At 43.2% G+C, this 20,969-nt stretch overlaps 1 protein-coding gene across 12 annotated transcripts in view; it reads right to left on the bottom strand.

The window, feature by feature from the left end:
- Nucleotides 1-4,572: 4,572 nt before the first annotated feature.
- The window catches only part of DOP1A (DOP1 leucine zipper like protein A), a 118,267-nt gene continuing 101,870 nt past the window's right edge, over nt 4,573-20,969 (bottom strand). For 8 of the 12 annotated variants that reach the window (XM_090035572.1, XM_090035595.1, XM_090035586.1 and 5 more), the window contains 5 exons: nt 16,862-16,917; nt 16,316-16,480; nt 9,152-9,281; nt 6,877-6,936; nt 4,573-5,169 (listed from right to left, as the gene is read on the bottom strand). In XM_090035572.1, the coding sequence (XP_089891698.1) occupies nt 4,864-5,169; nt 6,877-6,936; nt 9,152-9,281; nt 16,316-16,480; nt 16,862-16,917 (717 nt within the window). In that variant the 3' untranslated portion in view covers nt 4,573-4,863. The remainder of the gene's footprint in view (nt 5,170-6,876; nt 6,937-9,151; nt 9,282-16,315; nt 16,481-16,861; nt 16,918-20,969) is intronic. The other 4 variants (XM_090035619.1, XM_090035638.1, XM_090035659.1 and 1 more) reach the window with 1 other exon arrangement.

The raw sequence follows: 20,969 nt of genomic DNA, 5'->3' as shown, positions 1-20,969 counted from the left end.
GCCATCTGTATGCGACTTTGCTCATTCCTATTCCCATATCTATAATATTGCTATACAATACTGTAAAAACTTCTTCATGCTTAGTTAGTTCTGTAAAGCCTTCTTTCATGCTACTAAAACAAGCCGTCCTCCAAAGGTAGCAGATTATGACCACTCAGTATAAATACAGCAGCCCCCACAATTTAAGCCCTAGTTCAATAATGTATTTAAGCATTTTGCTCAATTAAGTCTATAAAACTTAAATGCAGTCAATTTATTTAAAAAATGCAGTATTTCATATTTTTGTGCAATGGGAAAACAAACCATTTGGTACCATATACTTCAGTAAGAGAAATTGTTTAGTTCTTCTTGCAAACTGCTGAAAAAGAGGCAAATATGCTTAGTTTATAGATGGGGAGACACAAGTTAAATAATATGCTTTATACTGGGGAACAGAATGCTGCCCTCCTAATACCAAGTATTCAGTGGCCTATGGTGTTTCACCACTTCTCTAATTCCAGTATTTTTATGCTCTACAACAGGATGGTATGAGAAGGCTCTTAGTTTGTAAGAGTCTGCACAGAAGTCTCAGAATAAATGCCTGGATGCATAATACAGAGCCACTCTTTTCCAGGAGACAATATGTATAACCCAGAGAAAATTTCTCCAAGCTCATTGAAAATATTTACTTGTCACTACACAAAACTTAAAAGTAAATAGTCTGGAGTTCTCAAAAAGCACAAAGTCTGAAGTTTACATACTGTGTTCAATAGTTGAATACAATGACATAAAGGATAAAAATGAATTTAGTATCTTACAAAGAGGTGACTCTGGATTTGTACACAGATATAAATCACAATGGGATCAGCAAAGGACAGACATGTCCCAGAGTACTTGTACTCTTATGGTGCCCTGGAAAAAGGTAACAGGAGGGAAAGTAATAGACTATTTGTATTTCGCAAGTCAGTCTTGTGATGCAAACATACCCAATGACATGAATATAACTTGTACTGGAAGATGTTTACGCCTCATTCTTTCAGGGGTATTCCTTTACCGTAACATCCAGTTAAAGGTTTGCTTCATGTGTTACCTTTGCTGATTATACCAATGTAAACTCTTTCTTCATCTCCACCCTGTCTCTAAGGTGTTTTCTCAGCCTGTCCAAACTTCCTGTTAGTTGTAATATGTAATGGCATGATACTAAGATTTATGTTCCTTGGTTTGATTTGTAGCTGTTCTATCTCTTTGCTTGATTTGCTCTATTTCTTGAGCATTTCAATTGTACAAAAAGTCTTGCTGTCACCTAAGGGATTATTTTGCCAGGATTCTGCTACTAACCAAATCTTCTATTTTGGACCTTGTGTTATTTGTAAGTTATTATGCAGCCAGTGGTAGGGTGTAAAATTTTAGGAACCTGGTAGCTTTTAGGTGTGGCATTATGGGATGGCTTGATGCAAAGATAAGGTATTAAAACAGCTTTAAGTTTTAGATCCCAATTTCCGTCTTACCCGCCATAATATCATTTCACTCTTTAAACCTGGAAATTGATGACGCTACTGATACTGAAATGACAGAGGAAGTAAATTAATTCCTTGTTCCATTTGTTGTCCTCCTTTGTGAAATTCTCACATTTATGCCTCAATAGGATGAGGTGGTGAGAATTCAGTCTTGTGAAAAGTAAATTCTGTACAACATCTGCTGCTTTTAAATTTCCAGCTATCATTAGCAAGAGGAGGATCTGGAAAGTGTGGGTCCCCTACTGAATGGAGGAGGCAATCTTGTGACAGAGGATGCAAAAAGGCTGAAGTGCTCAATGTGTTCTTTGCCTCATTATTCACAGGCAAGGTCAGTTCCCAGACTGCTGCACCTGGCAGCACAGTTAGGGGTGGAGATGAGCAGCCAACAGTGGTGAAAGAACAGGTTAGGGACTATTTAGAAAAGCTGGACATATACAAATCCCTGGGGGCCAAAAGGATGCACCCATGGGTAATGATGGAATTGCAGAGCCAATAGCCATCATCTTTGAAAATTCATGGGTAGCAGGAGAGGTTCCAGGTGACTGGAAAAAGGCAAACATGGAGCCCATATTTAAGAACAGGAAAAAGGAAGATCTGGCAAATTACAAATCAGTCAGCCTCACCTTACTCCTTGGAAAAATCATGGAGCAGATCATCAAGGAATCCATTTCTAAGTACTTGGGGAAGAAAAAGGTGATTAGGAACAGTCAGCATGGATTCACCAAGGACAAGTCATGCCTGACCAACCTGATTGTCTTCTGTGATGAGGTGACTGGATCTGTGGATGTGGGGAGACCAGGGGATGTGGCATACCTTGATTTTAGCAAGGTTTTTGATATGGTCTCTCACAACGTTCTTATAGGCAATCTAAGGAAGTGTGGGCTGGGGGAATGGACTGTACGGTGGATAGAAAACTGGCTGGAGCATCAGGCACAGAAAATAGTAATCAATGGCTTTGTCAAGTACAAGTTGGCAACAGTGCTGTATGCACACCCTTGCCTGTGCCCCATCCAGATCACTCGAGGCGCCCCCCCCACTCGTGAGAAACTAACCTTGAATTAGATACCATGACAACATAGATGTCAAAGATAGATACTAAAGAGTAACTAAAATGTAACTAATAGTGCGGTCCCAAAGTAGCTGTAATGTGCCACGCTGGTCCTCTTGTGACCAAGCAGGCTCAGTACCACACAAATGAAAAGAAACCCCCGGGTCCTGACAACTGGGCTGACAGGAGGGAAAAGCCTGCGTTTGAAACCTGAGCAGACAAAGGAGAAGTTGTTTGTAGTCATGATTGGCTAACAGAGTAAAACTAGATAAGAAAAGTTATAAAAACTATCCCTTGTTCTTTGTTCAGGGAGATCGCCATTCATCAGTAACTCGAGCCGGACTTGCAGTCACCCCCCGGGCCGATCACCCGTCGTCTCCCGGTGACGCTCCCCAGGCATAACAACCACCCCCGTACCCATACTGAGTAAATTAGCTTGCGAGCTGCCAAGCCGCTACCAAGAACAAAGTGTAACTTTTAACTCCTGCGTTCCAGTCACCATCCTTAAGGGACGTAAGTCAATAAAATCTCTTTTTATAATCAATCATATACGTCTCATGCCTTCCTCATCCCATAAATCCAGATCTGTCATGAACCGGAGGGTGCTGCATAGCCCCTCTCAGTGCGGGACAGGCTCAATGTCTAGGCGGCAGCCAGTATCAAGTGGAGATTGGTTCGGGGATTGGTTTTGTTCAATGTCTTCAACTACCTGGAAAATGGTATAGAGTGCACCCTCTGCAAGTTTGCAGATGACATCAAGGTGTGGGGAGTAGTAGATATGCTGGAGGATAGTGGCAGGATTTAGAATGATTTATATTGGAGGACTGGGCCAAAAGGAATGTCACAAGGTTCATTAAGGACAAGTGCAAAGTCCTGCACTTAGGAGGGAAGAATCCCATGCAGAAAAGGACCTGGGGGTTACAGTAGACAATAAACTAAATATGAGCCAACAGTGTGCATTTGTTGCAAAAAAAGGTGAGTGGCATACTGGGCTGCATCAGTAGGAGCATTGCCACCAGATCAAGGGAAGTGATCATTTCCCTCTATTCAGCACTGGTGAGGTCACATCCGGAGTACTGTGTTCAGTTTTTCACCCCTCCTCTCCCCCACAGAAAGTCTGTGAACAAATAGGAGAGTCTCCAGCAGAGGGCAACAAAATTGGTGAGGGGGCTGGGAGACATGACTTGTAAGGAAAGATTGAGGGAACTGGGCTTATTTAGTCTAGAGAAGAGGAGACAGGGGATTTAATAGCAGTTGTCAACTACCTGAAAGCGGGTTCAAGAGAGGCTGGAGCTAGACTGTTCTCAGTGGTGGCAGATGACAGAACAAGGAGCAATGGTTTCAAGTTGAAGCAAGGGAAATTTAGGTTAGATATTAGGGAAAAAAAATCACAGTAGGAGGGTAGTAAAACAGTGGAACAGGTTACCCAGAGGTTGTGTAATCTTCATCCTTGGAAGTTTTTAAAGACCCGGCTAGACCAAGTTTTGGCTGAGATTATCTAGTTGGTAACAGTCCTGCTTTGAGCTGGTGGTTGGACTAGATGACCTTGTGATGTCCCTTCCAACCACAATTTTGTATGATTCTATGATTTCCCTCTACTGGAAGAGGAAAATATTCCTTAGCTGAGACTTTCTTATATCAGTGTGATGTCATCTCTGGGGCTTACTTTTAAAATTGCAGCTTTAATGAATCAGTTTCCTTGAGTTTCATTATCACTTCTAACATGGTTCACAGCTGTGGTAACAACAAAAATACTGAATAACCTCCACTAGTGAATAGTGGGCTGGCATGCATTTTATGCATTAACCCAGTCATCTATGCATTAAATTGAAGGATAATACTCTGATTGGCTAATACTTACCTGCAATTCAGAGTACTCACGCGAGGTCAAAGCACCTCCATGATTTAATGGTCCAGTACCCAGAGGAATTTTCCAGATTGTGAACTTACTGACTTCTGAGGAAAAGAATGTCTATAAGCTTCAATGGGTTAGAGAAATGGAGAACACAAAGATAAACTGGAAACAAGTTAAAAAATGTGCAACTTGTATTTCACAGGGCTTTTTTTAAGACAGAACTCAAGACAATTAAACAAGTGTACTGTAAATAGAGGCACCATAATCAATATGAGCCAACAATATTTAAACTTGATTCAGGCCACATCCAGAATTCTTTTCTTATTTACAAATATTTAAATTAAATACAACATGAAGTATTTGTTACATATGAAGTAAGAAAAGAATACTATACAACTTGAAAAGGTACAGTGTTTCATTTAAACAATTACATTACATTTAAGATGAATAGTGCCAGTTAGAGCTCATGTTTTTATGACTCCTTCCAGAAAATCCTTCTCAACCATCTCTTCTATTTTTTGCCTTGCTTTGCTAGAGAATGTCTTCTGGTTTTCCATTTTTATGTCCTTATTGGGAAAAGAGTTTGGGTAAAGTACAGGGCTCCCTGAGTGTCCAACACACTTGCTTGTGACTTTGCTATTAAAAACCTGGCTGAGTACATTGAAGAAAGGCAGAAGTTGTTCGATGCTGCGGACTGTGTATATGGTTAATAGCAAATGGCCTGGTTCCCAACTTAATGTTTTCCCTGAGCTGTCTTCCTCGGGGTTTTTCTGTAAATATAGGAAGTATTAAGTAGCACAGAACAAAATCCAACAACAAAATACTTTGTGCAGAGAGAAAAGACAGGGCTGCCTATTAAATAATTTCAGTGCGTTGCTACCAACAAAACATATTAAATGCTATCTTTTCTTCTTTGGAACCGTTGTATCCTGGAGATTCAATAAGTCAGCTACTAAAGACCAGTTATAGTCACAGCTTTGCCTCCTATTAGCAATATTAATAAACATAAATAAATAACAGTTATATGCTCTCCACCTTGCATTTCTTACAGAATTTGAAGGGAGAAATTTCTGGAACCCCCGCACTTAAGGCAGCAGTCCTAAACAATTTGTTTAAAGGGTGTGAGAGAATGTACACTGGAACTTGGGTTCTTCACAGGTCTAGGTTCCTCCCCTGCAAAGAAGAAGAGGGTCTGCAATGTATCCAGGAATATCCATAGCTGCAGCAAATGCCAGTGCGGGACCATGGAACAGTGCTGTTTGCTACAGGTTTTATTTGAAAGGGCGCTGGCTTCTCCAATCAGCTACATGGGATTATGGTTGTGCTCCAGCTTATGGGTGAGGCAACGAAGCAAAAGATGGGTGAAGCACCTTTACCTACATGATAAATCCAGGTCCTACTGTATTTATTAATCCCTACTTTGGAGTTTGCTATAGTGTTACCAAAATCTAAGCACTGATATCCTGTACTGTATAGTGTAGCCTTTAACCATCAGTTCCCTTTCTGGATGATAGTATCAACAACATTATATCTAAACTTAAGAAATACCAAGACAACACCAACACTTGAGAGCCTATGGCTGCACTACTTTCAGTGAACCAGTACAAAAGTCCAGATTTTGTGGCAGTTTCTACCACAAACTAGATGTACCTGGCCATTTTGCAAGCAATAACTGGAACTTATTTTATTTTTTTTTAAATGACGTGTTGCCCAAATCAAAACTAGCTTTGCCTCAAGCAGAGCACCTGGAGAAATAGAGTATAAACTTATGTTTATTATATATATATCTATAAAATTTTCTTTCCCACCATTGTGGAAAAGGCATGACATTCATAGAAGAGAGAGTTTTCAATGTTTGATTTTCATGATATTGCCTCATGGTGAACAGTTATGTACATTCTAAAATTCTGCACATAAGCAAAAAATGCAAAAGATTTAGCTGGTGGAAGAGCTCAACCAACATGCACCACTGCAAATGCCACTAGTCTCCATGGAAGTGTTCAATGAAATGCTAATCTACCCCATACCATTTCTATTGCTTAGACTGCAAGGTGAAGAAACACACACCTCACTCATTTCTTAGATAGGAAAATGAAAAATAATTTGGCACAGAGACTAGAATATTGGGTATGTATTTTGATTTATGTTGTGTGGTAGAAGTAATTTTGTTGTTTAAATTCTATGATGGCATTGGGCTATATTTCTTTCAGAAATGAATGAACTATTTGTAACCTCTTATGTACTTAGATAAGCTGGTTTAAAACAACATACTTCTTCTCAATCACCACCTACAAAAGAGAGGCACTTATCACTATTCTTCTCTGCCTTCATCAAAATAGACTTATTTTTGTCCTTAGGAAATCTTCATTACCTTTTGCCTCCTTCATTACAGTACAGATACCACATAAGACTGTGAGCATCTGATGGTGAAAAACCAATTTTTGTTATACAACTCAAGCATCAAAGGCCTCCCTCACCTGATGCTTGACCATCTCCAATCCCTCCAAAATCATCATCTTAAAGTCCTCCTGTTTGTCCTGTGGAAGGAAAGAGGAGAACTTTCAGACTATGCTTTGTGAATCAAAACAATACTTAGCCATGAAGGCCTTGCAGCTGGCAATTTGGGTGTTATGAGTTAGCAAAAAAATGTTATGTTTCAAAGAGCCCAAATCTGGTATCATAGCGTTGGGGGGGAGAGGGGTGGTGACTATGGAATTAGCAGTGGTTGGAGAAGGCTAGTATAGAAAGTATTTCCATTTTATTTGTTTATTGTCACAGTGCAGAATTTATTTCCTACAGCTGACAGAAATGCTGAAATCTGACTATCGATCAAATTGAAACAAAGCTAAGATCAAACAAGGCTTCCTGCTGCTAAATTTTCTTCTTCATAAGAAACACAGGGCTGTCTTCATTAGTGTTCTTCCATTGCAACCACAAAGGCATAATGACCTGAGAGCTAGTATTAGTTGCTGCCTTGACTAGAGGGTTCCAGATATTTGTGGAAGCTTTGCAAGCTCTTGAAGCACACTATAGAAGCTGCAAGTTTAACAAGTGTGCATCTTCATGTATGTTTTTACCAGCAGAAAATATTGTTAAAAGTACATGAACAATCTATTTTGGAATGTGTAGGACACACGAGTGATGTAAAATACTGTATCTTTAAACTCCAAGTGAGGAATGTGCAGCATTTAACAACTCAGATAATAATGTACACTATTCCTGAATAGCATTTTATCAGCACACCCATTAACTCTTGCATGGTTGGAAAAAGAGCACATAGGGTCCTTACTCCTGGCTTCTGAAAGACAAACAAGAATCTGGACAGGCTCCAAATATACTGTGCAAAATTCTGTAGTTGTGCTTGTTTCAGCAGTAGGTATATATCGTCATGTCACCCTTGAACATTTTTACATAGCAGATAACTATATTCAAGATATTTTCCACTCCAAAAGAGATAACTCAGTGGAAACTTTTTTTCATAGAGTGGTTAAGTACAATAAGTCAGAAGACACTGTCACCAACAATATGAAAATGAAGACCCAGAACAATCTCAAAGTTGGTTTCCCTGTGCAAGTTTTAAGTACCTTGTGTCCCTTCTTTCCTTGCCCTGCCCAGCCACTATTCCACCTGAGCCTCTACTGCTCCCCTCAGTTCAAGCCCCAGTACTAGAAAATACTGGCTGGGCATGTCTACACATGCAGTTAATACAACTGAATAAACTCTGGCACAGTTTGAGCAACAGTAAACTAATCCTGATGTCACCATCTACACGTGCATTTAAGCACAGGAATTTAACTCCACCATTGGATAGTACCAGTGTCTGATGGCACTATCTGATGACACTGTAAATTAGTCTACACTGCCCAATTACCGTGCATGTGTAGACAGTGAAGCCTTACTGTGCAGTAAAACACATGTAGACATCACCGCTGACTTCTTCCCACTCCGTGGCAGTAAGGGGAGCTTCTTAAAATAAAGGTAGGGTTTTGGCAGCTGTGGAAAAAGCTGGCTGGTACTCTGTTCAGTCCTTCATTCCCTATTCCAGATTTAACTACATGTGCAGTTCTCTAGCATTTATTGTTGCTTGCATTGGATAAATGTTAGCTGAAAGAAACTCACTGGAAGGGCCTTAATGGGAGATGAAAGAAGTCCCTACCAAATTTCCCCCTTTTACTGGTAGTACCTGCCTTCCTCCATCTATGAGAATTCCTCTCTTTCTCAGCTCTACTCCCACTCCACACAGTATCAGAACAAACATTCAGCCATCTTGCTCATTTCCTCAACTCTTGCTTTTCAGAACTGCTGTTCTGAGCCTGTTCCTTGCCCATTCTATAATCCAGCTTTAGTAGTCCAAGTACCAGTGGTTAATATGTTCATTCTACTCATCTCTGCTGTGAAATAATTTTTTATATCTGCTAATACACAAATCATTTAACTTTTTGTCTTCTAAATATTTGTAAGAATCTAATGGGAAAAGATACCTCTGTCTTCTTTAATGTAGATATATCATGTTATCATCTATGTAGAGATTTTTTATATGAAATATATTTAGAATTTGGAAAGTATTGTACGTGACAACAGTATAGTTAGATACCCCATAGCCAGTAAACAAAGTACATTTATTTTACATTATGTTGATCTGAGACTCACTTCTATATGAGGATCTAGCATCCTTTTGATTCTCCATTGAAAAGTGCTATTCACTGCACATGTAACTTTACAACATAATGAAAAATGGGGAAAATTACATACCTTTGCTTTTTTCCGCAGCAGTTTTGCTAGACGTACCACATATGGTTTAAATTCCCTTTGATGTGTTCCCTGTCTTCGCACCTCCAAACCTGAATCATCTGATGCTTCTGGAATAAAAGCCCAGCGATACCTATCAAGAGGTGACATAGTTAGAAGTTGTTCATAGCTTTTCAAAGCTGACTCTATCCCAATATCATTACTATAAAACTAGGGAATCTATGAAATCATAGCACACATAATATTTTTGTAAATGAAAAAAAAACAACAGATTCTTCCAATAGAGGAGGAAAAACTATATTCAGGACATTGGGCAGATTTAGGATTTTGAAAAGGTGTGGAAGGGAAGAGGGGTGCAGATGGTGTGGTGCAATATGGCATATAAACACAACACATTTTTATCCAGGTAAAAAGAAACTAGAAGCTTTACTAATACATGAGGGGCCTAGGGCTCTATTATTCACTATAAGGTCAAAACAAAAATGAATATAACTTTATTGGAGTGTGAACTAATTTTCTACATTACATATTAAGTAAAGAATACAACAAATTAAGCAAAAACAAGTATTTCAAAGATACTGTTTATTAGCCCTGTAGCCACTATAGTTAAATGTACATTTCTTATTTAGATTCATAAAACAAGATTTACCCTGCTTGAGCATCTTGCCAGTGCATCCAACACAACTATCAATCATTTCTACACTTGAGTCAATGTTACTACACCTGAGTTAAGGTTTTTAGCTAAGACTAAAAACAGTCTTCAGGGCTGTGAAAAAGAAGTGATATTAACAGGGATGGCTATAGATACAAAAACTGCAGAAACAACCATAACTTCATTAATGGAACATCAAGACCATTAAAAGAAGAGAGGTCAGTAGCACCTGAGATACACAGAAGTCAGGTATGTTATAATGAACTATTAAATCAGTTGACCCTTGCAGCACTGCCTGAATAGAAATGCTGCTGCCCCTCCCAAGCAATCAAGTTTAGGTTGAGCAGGAATCAAAGGGCAGGGATGCAACTACACCACTGCATCCCCCTTGATCCACCACTGTTCAGGACAAGTAAAGAGACTGTAATAACACTGAACAGAAACAAGTTTTCTTTGCCACTCTAAAGTTTCTTCACTAAACATTTGTATGACTTATTCAGGCTACCCTAAAAGAGGAAAAAGTAAAGGCAGATTTTAAAAAACCTGGTACCTTCATACCTTTACTACTGTAGCAAAGAAAATTTAGAGTGATTCTGAGGTATGTAACAAAATGCTAGAGGTAGCTTTTTATATTTGCAAATTACTACTATACCTTCCTTGGCCTGTAGAAATTCTTATGAAAGGTAAAACCATGACATACTAAATGTGTCTAGCTATTAACCAAATTTCCCTGTCTATCCCTGGCCACTACCCTCGTCCTCCTTCAATATGAGAAGGATGATCTTCCAATAATAGGGGAGTCATCAGTGAATCCAGGGATGACTGAGAAGGTCAATCCCAGATGTGTGCGTTTAACTAGCAACTAGTTTTGGAAGGAAGGAGTGAGTCCTGGTAATTGCATGTCACATGTCTCTCTTGCCTACCCACCTCCATAGTGAGGTGAATTTGCACAAATTGATCAATGCCTTATCAAGTATCACAACAGCACTGGGGGAATTTGGTGATTGAGTTTCCCAAAGTACCAGTGTTAATGATGCATTCCTTCACACTGGCGTTCAGCATGTTTTTGAATTTTTTCTTTTGCCCACCTCCAGAGCAACAGCCATCAATGAATTGGGAGTAGAGGACCTGCTTTGGGAGCCAGTTACCAGGCATCTTAATAACATGTTTTGTCCAATGGAGCTGGTGTCGTATAAACACTGCTTCAGTGATGGTAGTTTGCCTGAGCCAGAACACTAGCATTTGTTCTTCTGTCCTTCCAATTGTCATGGAGGTTTCTTTAAAAGGCATTGGTGATGGTAACATTCCAAAGCTTTCAGATGTTTCCAATACACTGTCCAGGTCTCACACCCATAGAGCAGGATAAGAATGACAATGGCCTGATAGATGAGAAGCTTAGTTTGAGTTGTGAGGTCATGATCAAAGACACAATTTTGGAAATGTCCAGAAGCAGCACTGGCAGACTTTATCCAATGTTGAATATTGTCATCTATATTTACTTTTTAGGAAAGGGGTAATGCTTAATACTCTCCAAGGATTGTTCTCTAACTATAATATGTGGCAGATCTGTGGATTGGATTGGGCTGAGTTTGTAAAGTACCTTGGGGATTTTGTGAAGTTGACAGATAGTCTAAGCATTTCATGTGCTTCACAAAAGCAATCAAGGGCAACCTGGAGCTGTTCAATTCAGTGAGCACACGCACCATAATCATCAGTGTATTGAAGTAATGAAGGTATTAGTTATCTTTGATTTGGAGTATACTAGTTGATGTTAAAAACATTGCCATCCATCCATGTGATACTGAATTCTGACTCTGGACAAATCTCTCACCAGTAAGATATGGAATGGCTGCAATATAGAAAGAAAAGAGTGGTGGTACAATCACATGTCTTTGCTTGACTCTAGTTCTAATAGTGAAGGGGGATATTTCTGAGCCACTGCTTAATGGCACCCGAATCTCATCAGGTTTTTCCATAGAGAAAATTGTTGATTGAAACAAAGGTCTTACGTCAAGAAAGGCCATGCAAAAATCTTGGGGTTGCTTGTGGCACTTCTGAGACTGTCTAGCAGCAAAAATCAGATCAACTGCATCTCTGAGAAGTTTGAAACTTCATTGGGAGTCAAATAGAATCTCCTCAGCCAGGAATGTGAATCTATTGAGAATGTGGGTGTGGATCTTCCCAGCAATAGACAGGAAGGCAATATAAAAATAACTGTTGCAATCCATTTGATCTCCTTTCTTGAATATGGCAATGATTTTGGCATCTCATAGGTCACTGGGAACCTGTTTTGTGTTTCCAGATTTTCAGAATAACCATTTGCAGCTGGTGAAACCTTCTTTCCACTTTGCTTATAAATTTCAGCTAGGACCATGTACTTTGTTGGTTTTTCATCTACTTAATGATTTTTAAGGCCTCTTGATAAATTGGTGGATCTTCAATGTGGAACTTAATGGGATGTTGTGGAATGGCTTTGATGGCATTGTCTTTGATGTCAGTATCTCAGTTCAGGAACTCTTAAAAGTGCTCCTTCCACAGCTGTCTTTAAAGCATGAAAAAATGTAACATTGTAAGAACTGGCTAGGTGCACTGTGGATTACAGTAGAAGATGAAGCTGCCCACTCTAAAGAATCAGGTAAGACTGTTCAGGAAACCAGGAAAGTCAGATTAATGGTTTGATCTGTTATACAGAAGATGTTGTTTTGAGGAACATACAGTAATGCATAAAGAGGAATCTCTTACTAGAAAGGACTTGTTTAATAAAGCCATAACAACAACAACAACAATGAATAGTAGGACTCTACTACCAATTTTGTTGGAAACCTAAACCTACCCATAATTTAGGGTAGATCCAAAATTCTAATCAAACTTTTAAATCATCACCCCAGGCTTATGAAACTTGATGGACCTAAACCTAGAGTGACATGTAGCCCCTTCCTCACCCTCAATCTTCTAAGAAAAGGTAGAGAGGGGTAAAGTTGACTGAATTCTGCAGAAGTTGTCTAAGGGCAGTGGCAATTAGTCACCGGCAGTTGATTTATCCAAAGGTGATTAGGTTGGAAAACGTAGCTCTTTTGGGGCTCCATATTTTCTAGCTCCCATTACTAGAGAGGCTAAGGAGGGATAAGGAAACAATTTTGCACCCATGAATAATAGAAGTCAAGAGGAGGTTAGTAGTCCTTAACCAGCAGACATCAGTATGCTGCAACTTCCTCCACAGGATCCATTCAGGTGATGTCCAGGTGAAATTGTTAGGTCTTCTGATCAAATACTGCGCTTGTAGTAGTCTTGCTGAGGCAAACAGGCATATATTTTGGACAATTGAAAATTATTACAAATAAGTCATTTAAAAATAAGTACTTGACCAAATCGCTTATTTTGATTATCTATAGAATTATGTGTTCTGAGCTCACTGTTTCACTTACAAAAGCTGTAACTATTTCAAACACTTCAAGGAAGCATACAAGTCGTACTCTAATCAGACCACTTGAAATGCCTTCAGATACTTTAGGAAAAAGAGGAAAACCTAGTTTTTGGTTTAGAGATGGTAAAATAATCTGTTTACTTTTTAAATATATTTTTAATTTGAAGGATCCATATGCATTCTATGTGAATACAACATTTCAGTTCACCTTTAAAAAGTGTAGATTCATAGATTATAGATTATGCATAGATTAATAGATTGTAAGAGGCTGGAAGGGACCTTGCAAGATCATTGGGTCCAGCCCCCCGAGCTAGGCAGGAAAGACACCTGGGGTCAGGTGACTGTCCAATCTCTTATTGAAGATCTCCAGGGTAGGTGATTGCACTAACTCTGGAGGGAGTTGTAGCAGGGCACTAGGGTGCCTGCTACTGAAGATAATAAATGGCAGCTAAGCCACTTTCTAAGGCAGCAGGTGCCAGTCGTTATGGGAGCTGATTAGATCAGCTGATTGACGGGGGCGGGGCTTGGCCTTCATAAGGAAGGGAAGGCTGAGGTCCAGACGCAGTTCCCTCCAGACAGCTGCAGGAGCAGGAGCTCTGTGGGAGAGCTGAGCAGCCTGAGTCAATGGTGGCAGCCTGACCACTCTGACTGGCTGCAATGATGCAAGGGAGAGAGAACCCTGATGGAGGTATGAGACAGAGCCAGCATAAAGTGGAGCTGGTATTATAAGCTCGGGGGCTTATGATGCGTTGTAGCCAGCTGGCTTATAGTTTTGTGGAGTGGTGATTATTAATACCAGAGGACCGGGCGAGGCTGTAGGGGTGGAGGAGGCCTCAGCAGGAGCTCCCGAGGAAGGTGGGGGAGTTCCTGGCACCACGGAGGGTGCCGCGTTGTGGGGTTGTCCCAACCCTAGCCCATTGGGGTGACATTGGGAAGAGTCTAGTAGAGGCGGAAGCCCAGTAGGGTGTGGGCCCAGGAAGGCGGGTCTAAGCAGTGGGGGGTCCCGACCCCAGCCCAGCGTGGGCATTACTGGGACAGGCCCCAATTGGAAGTCCCAATTGGGAAGAGCCCCAGTGGGGCGCAGGCCCGAGCTGGGCATAGACAGGCCTGAGTGCGGGTGGGGGAGCGCGAGAGGCGCGACCACAGGTCCGTGTGCGGGCATAGAAGGCCCAAGTGCGGGCAAGGAGCACGAGCAAGGGCCCCAGGAGGGGCATAGAAGGCCCGAGTACAGGCAGCGGAGCGCAAAAGGCGCAATCACAGGCCTGAGTGCAGGCGCGGAGCTTGGGAGGCGCGACCACAGGCTCGAGTGTGGGCATAGGGACCGCGGGGAGCACGGGACGCAGGTCAGGATGCGAGTGGCTGAGGAACATAAGGGAGGCAGGCCTGAGTGGGGCGCTGCCTGTGAGATACGAAGCCCCGAGAGGGGAATAAGCCCATTGGGAAGTCCGGGCTGGGCGAGAAGGGGCACAGTCAGAGAGCCGCCCCAGGAGGGGGGCGCATGCATTGACTTGGCCCCAGGAGAGGACCAGCACTGGGACCTGGAGAAAATCCCGGTACAGTAAGATCAGCCCCGTGCCAAGAAGGGTAGGAAGGCAGCCTCCACTGACAATACTAAGATCAAAGATGTGGCGGGCGAGATAGAGGGTGCCTTCAAAGCCCAGGTTGGCACGGTAGGCAAGGGCACTAGGGGAGGTCATGGCACCCCTAGGGGCCATCCTGCCACAGGAGTTTATTCCACAGTCTGGACATGCTAACTGAAAGTTTTTCCTAGTGTTAAGCCTGAAACAGTCTTCCAGGAGCGTGTGGCCATTACTCCTGGTCTTCCGCAAGGGTGTCCTGGTGAACATTTGTTCGCCAAGCCCTTGATGTATTCCCCTGATGTAGTGGTTTACAGTACATGGCTTAGTTGGGCAAAAACAGAAATGTTTTAAGGATTCCACCCTTGTTCCAAATAGATACACACACATTTCTGCTAAAGATTCTTGGTGGTCTTGTTCAACAGGCAGTGTCTTCTGTAAGAATTACTGTATTAGTACCTTCATTGGAAGGCATTAAAGCATTACAGATCAAGTTATACCCCATTTTAATGCTATTCAAGGGAATAGAATTAAATAGGGGATAAATATGGCCCTCAATACACACATAACATTATAATAAGATTGGAAAAATACACCAGGCCTGAGTCCTATCCCAGTTCCATCCCTTTGGGCTACCAATGTAGCACGAGAGGCAGACTCATCCCCTGGCTGGCGAGTTGAGAATTCCATCAATGTTGAGAGCAGACAGGGTAGAGCAGAGCTCCAGTCTTCCCTACTAACCCTCAACTGCCATACAGGCTATTAGTTTTTAAGAGGAACTCAGAATGCTATGTACTTCATATCTTTAAATTTCCCTTAAGATTTACCTTTTGACCAAGATGAAGCATCAGAATTCCAGACAAAATGAAATCTTTGACTTCTGAGAGACTGAAAATACAGGTATTTAGGACAGAATGGTAATCTAAACCAGGGCTGTGTGACGGGGACCACAGGCCACATGTAGCCTTAAAGGAGTTAAGTTCCTGGCTACTGTACCCCCTGCTGTTCCAGCTGCTCTAGGGAGCAAGAAGGTGTCGTGCACAGTGCAGAGAGCAAGTCTGGGGCTGTGTGGACACATGGTGCAGCAACAGTGGAGGGTTGTATGTGCCTATGTGGATGTGTGATGCAGCAGTCTGTGTGTTGGGGAGCTACATGGGCGTGCACTGAAATGACATGACAGGGGGCCACATGGCATGCAGTACACTAGCAGGGACAGCCACATGGCCCATGGCTTGTTCTCAAGACGCCCATGGGATTTGCAGCCCTCACTGGTGCAGCCTGCGGGGTATGTGGCTCCTGGCTTGGAAGTTGGACAGCCTTGATCTAAGCCTTCCTGATGGTATACCCTTGCTACTGACAAAGTCTCTAGGCAAAAAGAAGGCAAGCAGCTACTCTGAACTAGAGGCAGGAAGACAATATGAAAAGAAATTAAACAAAGTTTTTAAATCTTAGAATTTTACAAGGCAATAGTTAAAATTTGAAAAATGTAAAATATTTAATCTCCTTTTACTTACATCTGGAACTGTGGAAGGTTTTCAGATGGTAATGCAAGGGCCAAATCCAGAAATTTACAAGCGGACAAGTAAAGATTTAACCACCGTTGACTATTGTATGATGTGGAAAAGCCATTGCCTCCTGTGTATGTTGTCTCTAGACCAGCAACAGATGGGCCTGAAGTTCTAAAATTAAATTATAATGAATAGCTGCACAGGTTAGTTATAATGACCTTCAACCATGATGGGAATGTTCTCTTTTAGCATTTTGTTTTACAAATGTGCACATCTAACTTGCTAATTTAACTGCAACTCCACAAATCACAAAGTAGCATAGTCTCTGTTATAGACTGTGCTTAAATGTAACAGATTCCCGCCAATCATCCAAGATAAGCCGGCATTTGTTAACTTGCCAGTTGTAAGGATTTTACTTTTGGGAGAGGAGAGATTTTCAAAAGTACAGAAAGGAGGAAAGAAAAAAAATAAGCATTGATTCTATTGCTTATTAGCATTTCAGAAGATGACATGTAAAAGTGAATGAATACCTAGAAGTTAATTTAATTTTACCTTGAAATATCTTCATCAGCAGTGAGTTCTTGTTCCATCAGTAAAAACACTTGTACCTGAAGGCCAAAGGGTACACTTTAAAAAAATCCTTTTTAAAGGGACAGTAACAAGGTAAAGGTTCTGCAGCTTTTAAAACCAAGAAGTAACTGGGTTTAGGCCTGGAACACAGCTTCTTAGGGAAAGTATATAAAAAGGGGAACCTAGCAGAAGCAGAGAAGAACACTGAATTCCCTTCTAAGCTGGCTGGTTAAAACAGGGGAAAAGCCTCCAGAGAATTACTGATTTGCTTTCTGAATTTGTGTATGTTTGGAGGATAATAAACAAGACCCGAGGCAAGCTTTAAGGTGCCTAAAGTTTTGAGCTTTATTTCCATTCTCTGGCTGAAGAAATCACTCACCAACTTATACAACCAAAAATGAGTTTATAGAACCAGATTCCTTGTAAATCAGGGGTGGGCAATTATTTTGGCTCTAAGTCCACTTAAGTTTCAGCAAGCTGTCGAGGGCTACACACACATCTTTTAGAAGATATCATTTTAACACATACAGATAAAAACAATTTGTATACTCTAAAGCAAATGTCTACTATCATATATTTTAATTTTATTTCAAAAATCTGTTTTGTCCTCATTTTATGCTTTTTGAGTAGTGTATATAAAGGCGATTGAATAATAGCTCAAAATAAAATCTTACTTTTGCATATTGTGTGGGGAGGTGTGCACATGTGTTTGCAGGGCTGCCTGCATGCTAGGTCCCAGAAGCCAGCCAGCCAGAGGTGGGGAGAAGGAAGAGGAGGGGCAGAGGGCACATGCAGCAGAGCTTGCTGGGGCGCTATGGTACAGGTGCAGCTTCCCTCCCACCTGGAGCAGTGCAGCAGGGGCAGGGAGAAAAGGAGTGCTGGAGACTGGGGAGCTGAGCATTACCCAGGTGGCTGCAGTTGCACCTGGAGCAGCCCCGCCGGGAAGTTATGCACGCTGACCACGGCTGGGACCAGGGCTGGAGCCAGCAGGTGTGGGCAGGAATGGGCTGCCTCGGTGAGGAACAGACAGGGTTCAGCCCCATGCAGAATGTTGGGGAGGCAGGCCAGATCCAATCAGTTGGTGGGCTGGAACCAGCCTACAAGCTATATTTTGTGCACCACTGCTATAATGTATTAATTCTGCAATTAATACTACAATAGGCTAATAATCTGGGTGCAGCTCTCCATCTGACAATTCCCCCACGAGAAAAAAAATCCTTAGCTAATATAAAGCCCGCAGAGCCAGTTCTTAGGACAATCTTCTTCACCCTCTGCTATAGTGGAAGGCAGGACATAATCAGGTGAAAGAAGGCATGAGAATACAGTTCCAGTCCCTATGGCAATTGTCAGCTGGAGTGCGGTCTTCAGGAGACCATAGTCAGCTCAAATAAAGACAGCCTCTAGGGGCACATCCACACATGCAAGCACATGCACTTTTAACAGCTCAAATAGAAGCGGTGCAAATTTGAGCCGGGGCTTTTTGCTTCAGTGCACATGCCCGGACATGCACTTTGGTGTGGGGCATATTGTGTCACTTGGGGCAAAATAACCCTGCCTGGCCCTTCGTGAACTTGCAGCCAGGGGGAGCTAGAACCTGGGGCCAGCACCTGTCCTGTCCCCATCACTACAAAAAGCTTCCCTGTCAACTAGCTCAAGGCTATTCACTCAGGAGTTTCTGAGGCCCAGCCAACTGGTCCCTGTATCCCTTGTGCCAGCTGGACTGATGAAGCAGCCCTGAGAGTTCCCTGCACCCTTTACCCACTGCAGCAGTCTGGCAGTGGGGACTGTTGCCTGGCTGTGACCTGCTCTGTACCTGCCAGACCCAGATGAGGACTACACAGCCAGCAGAGGCATCTGCCCCTCTGGGCCAGCTGCCAGTGGGCTGTGGCTGCAGGGTTGGCCTTTGTGCAGCACTGCTGCCATGTGTGCCCCCTGCCTGGCCATCAGAGCAGCTATTGCCCAGAAGATGTTCCCAGTGTGGTGGTCTGCTTGGAACTGTCAAAGCATGCCTTCCTGGCTCCAACTGGCCAGGAGGTCAGCTACCTTCAACTGGGTCCAAGGTGCCAGCTCTGAGCACGCTCCTCTTCCTTGGTCCTGCCACTTGCCTTCCTAGCAGGAATTCTACTGATCCCCATTTGAAAACTGAAACATCGTTGATAGAAAAATCCCAAAGTGACTCTGTAAAATACTCTGAAATCCATGTTCCACCACAATTAAAATAAAAGGCTACTATATGTAGAGAGAGAACAATTAGTTGGGCAATGTTTTACTGATATATCTACAAAGTTAAAGCAATATGGAAGCCTATCTGTGTCTCTACCATCATAATAAAATGAATTCTAAATCCCTATGTTTTGCTCTTTGCCTTTGGTTTTCTCACCATAGAGCAGTTAGAGCTCTGTGATGCCTTCATTAACCAAGATGTGGGGACAGCTTCCCCATCAGCCACATCTCCTGCCAGCAGGTCTCCTCTTGTCTGGTAGCTGGGCATGTAGGGTGCGTGCTGGGGGGATGTGGGGTTTGCAGGAAAGGGGTGGGAAAGGGGAGTGTGTGGGTAGATATGGGTGGACTGTGCAAGGGGGCTGCTCAGGAGGGGTGGGTCCCCTGCCCCCAGCAGGGTGCAGCCTCCCTACACAGCTCATAGACTTCTTTCAATAGGGTTACAGCCCCCCACAGGAGCCACAGACCCCCCCCCACCCAACAGGGGCTACCACCACCCCTGCTTGCAACCCCAGCCTCTTAAAAAAAAGAAAAAAAAAAGAAAAGCCACTTATTCACCGGCAGTAGCAGGGGCTGTGGAGCCACATAGCAGAGCTCCTCCCTCTGCAGCACAGGGCAACAAGGGGCAGTGGGGACTGGCCCTGGCCGCCTGGCACCCACACTCCTACTGCCCCATTATGCGGGTGCAGCCAGGGTCAGCAGGACACTGTGTGGCTCCACACGCTGTTGGACAGCTGGGGCCCCTGTGGCCATCACCCGACCCCATGCTGTGCAGGGGGCTCTGCCATGAGGCCCCAGTTGCTGCTACTCCCCCACGACAGCAGCTGCTACTGCTGGCGAGAGTGGGGCTTTTTTTGGGGGGGGAGGGGGGGGTATGACTGCTGGGATGCTGGGGCAGTGATTGGAGGGGAAGGGGAGCAGGCAGGGGATGGGGCCTGGCAGGGCAGCATTTAGGGAGGAGTTAGGGGATGGGGCCAGGTGGGGCAGCAATTGGGAGGACTCGGGGAGCAGGCGGAGGATAGGGGCCAGTTGGGGCAGCAAATCGGGGGAGCAGGGGGAGTGGGCGGGAGATAGGGCCGACTACTGTAGAAGCAATCCAGGGGGTTGGGGGAGCAGGCAGGCCCCCCCATGGTCCCCTGCCCCCTTCTTCAACCTCCCCACCCCCTATTTACTGGCAGGAGCCCAGGTCCAACTCCCTGTGGCTCACATGCTGCCTGCCCTTCACAGGCAGGCAGTGTGCTTCAGCACCGGGGCAAGGGGCAGCCACAGAAATGCTCTGATTAGCTACCAAAGTGTTTCTGTGGAGGACTGAGCCTCCAGTTGCCTCAGGACATGGTCCCAGGCCGTGCCCTGCCCTGCTTTTTTCCCCCTATGTTTTTTTTTGAACCCTGGATATCCAGGGTCTAATTTTCCCCCAGTGCCACAGGGAACGTTTTTGTGCTCCTCCACATGCCTCTTGCAGCATCTCAAAGGACTTTTAGATGTTGCAAGACGCATGTGCACGCTCACCCTAGGTGGCTACAATTTCTCTCAGGGCTGAGGACAGGTGGGAAATCAGGGAAATGTAGCTACTTAGACTGGCAACCCTTCTCTCATGATGTGAGAGAATGCTTCTTAATGTTTGCATGTTTTGGAGTCACTTTAAACATATATATATATTGCAAAACAATATTCCCGTAATTTTTAGAATTTTTTTTTTCTAGCTTACCACCATTTATTGCTTAGAACAGGAAGGGCATTATGCCTTCTTTACTCCCCCTGGGATAATCAAGAAGTAGGTTAACCTCCAGCAAAATTCAGACTATTTCAACACCTCTGTGTTTTTGTAACTTAAGCCAGCTGGTAATGGCCTCTCTAAGGACCACCAATG

This window comes from Crocodylus siamensis, chromosome 1 (genome assembly GCF_052110815.1).
Source record: "Crocodylus siamensis isolate JL-2025a chromosome 1, ASM5211081v1, whole genome shotgun sequence".
NCBI lineage: Eukaryota > Metazoa > Chordata > Crocodylia > Crocodylidae > Crocodylus > Crocodylus siamensis.
Note: the sequence above shows the minus strand (reverse complement) of the source record. Positions and strands in the feature narration are given on the sequence as shown.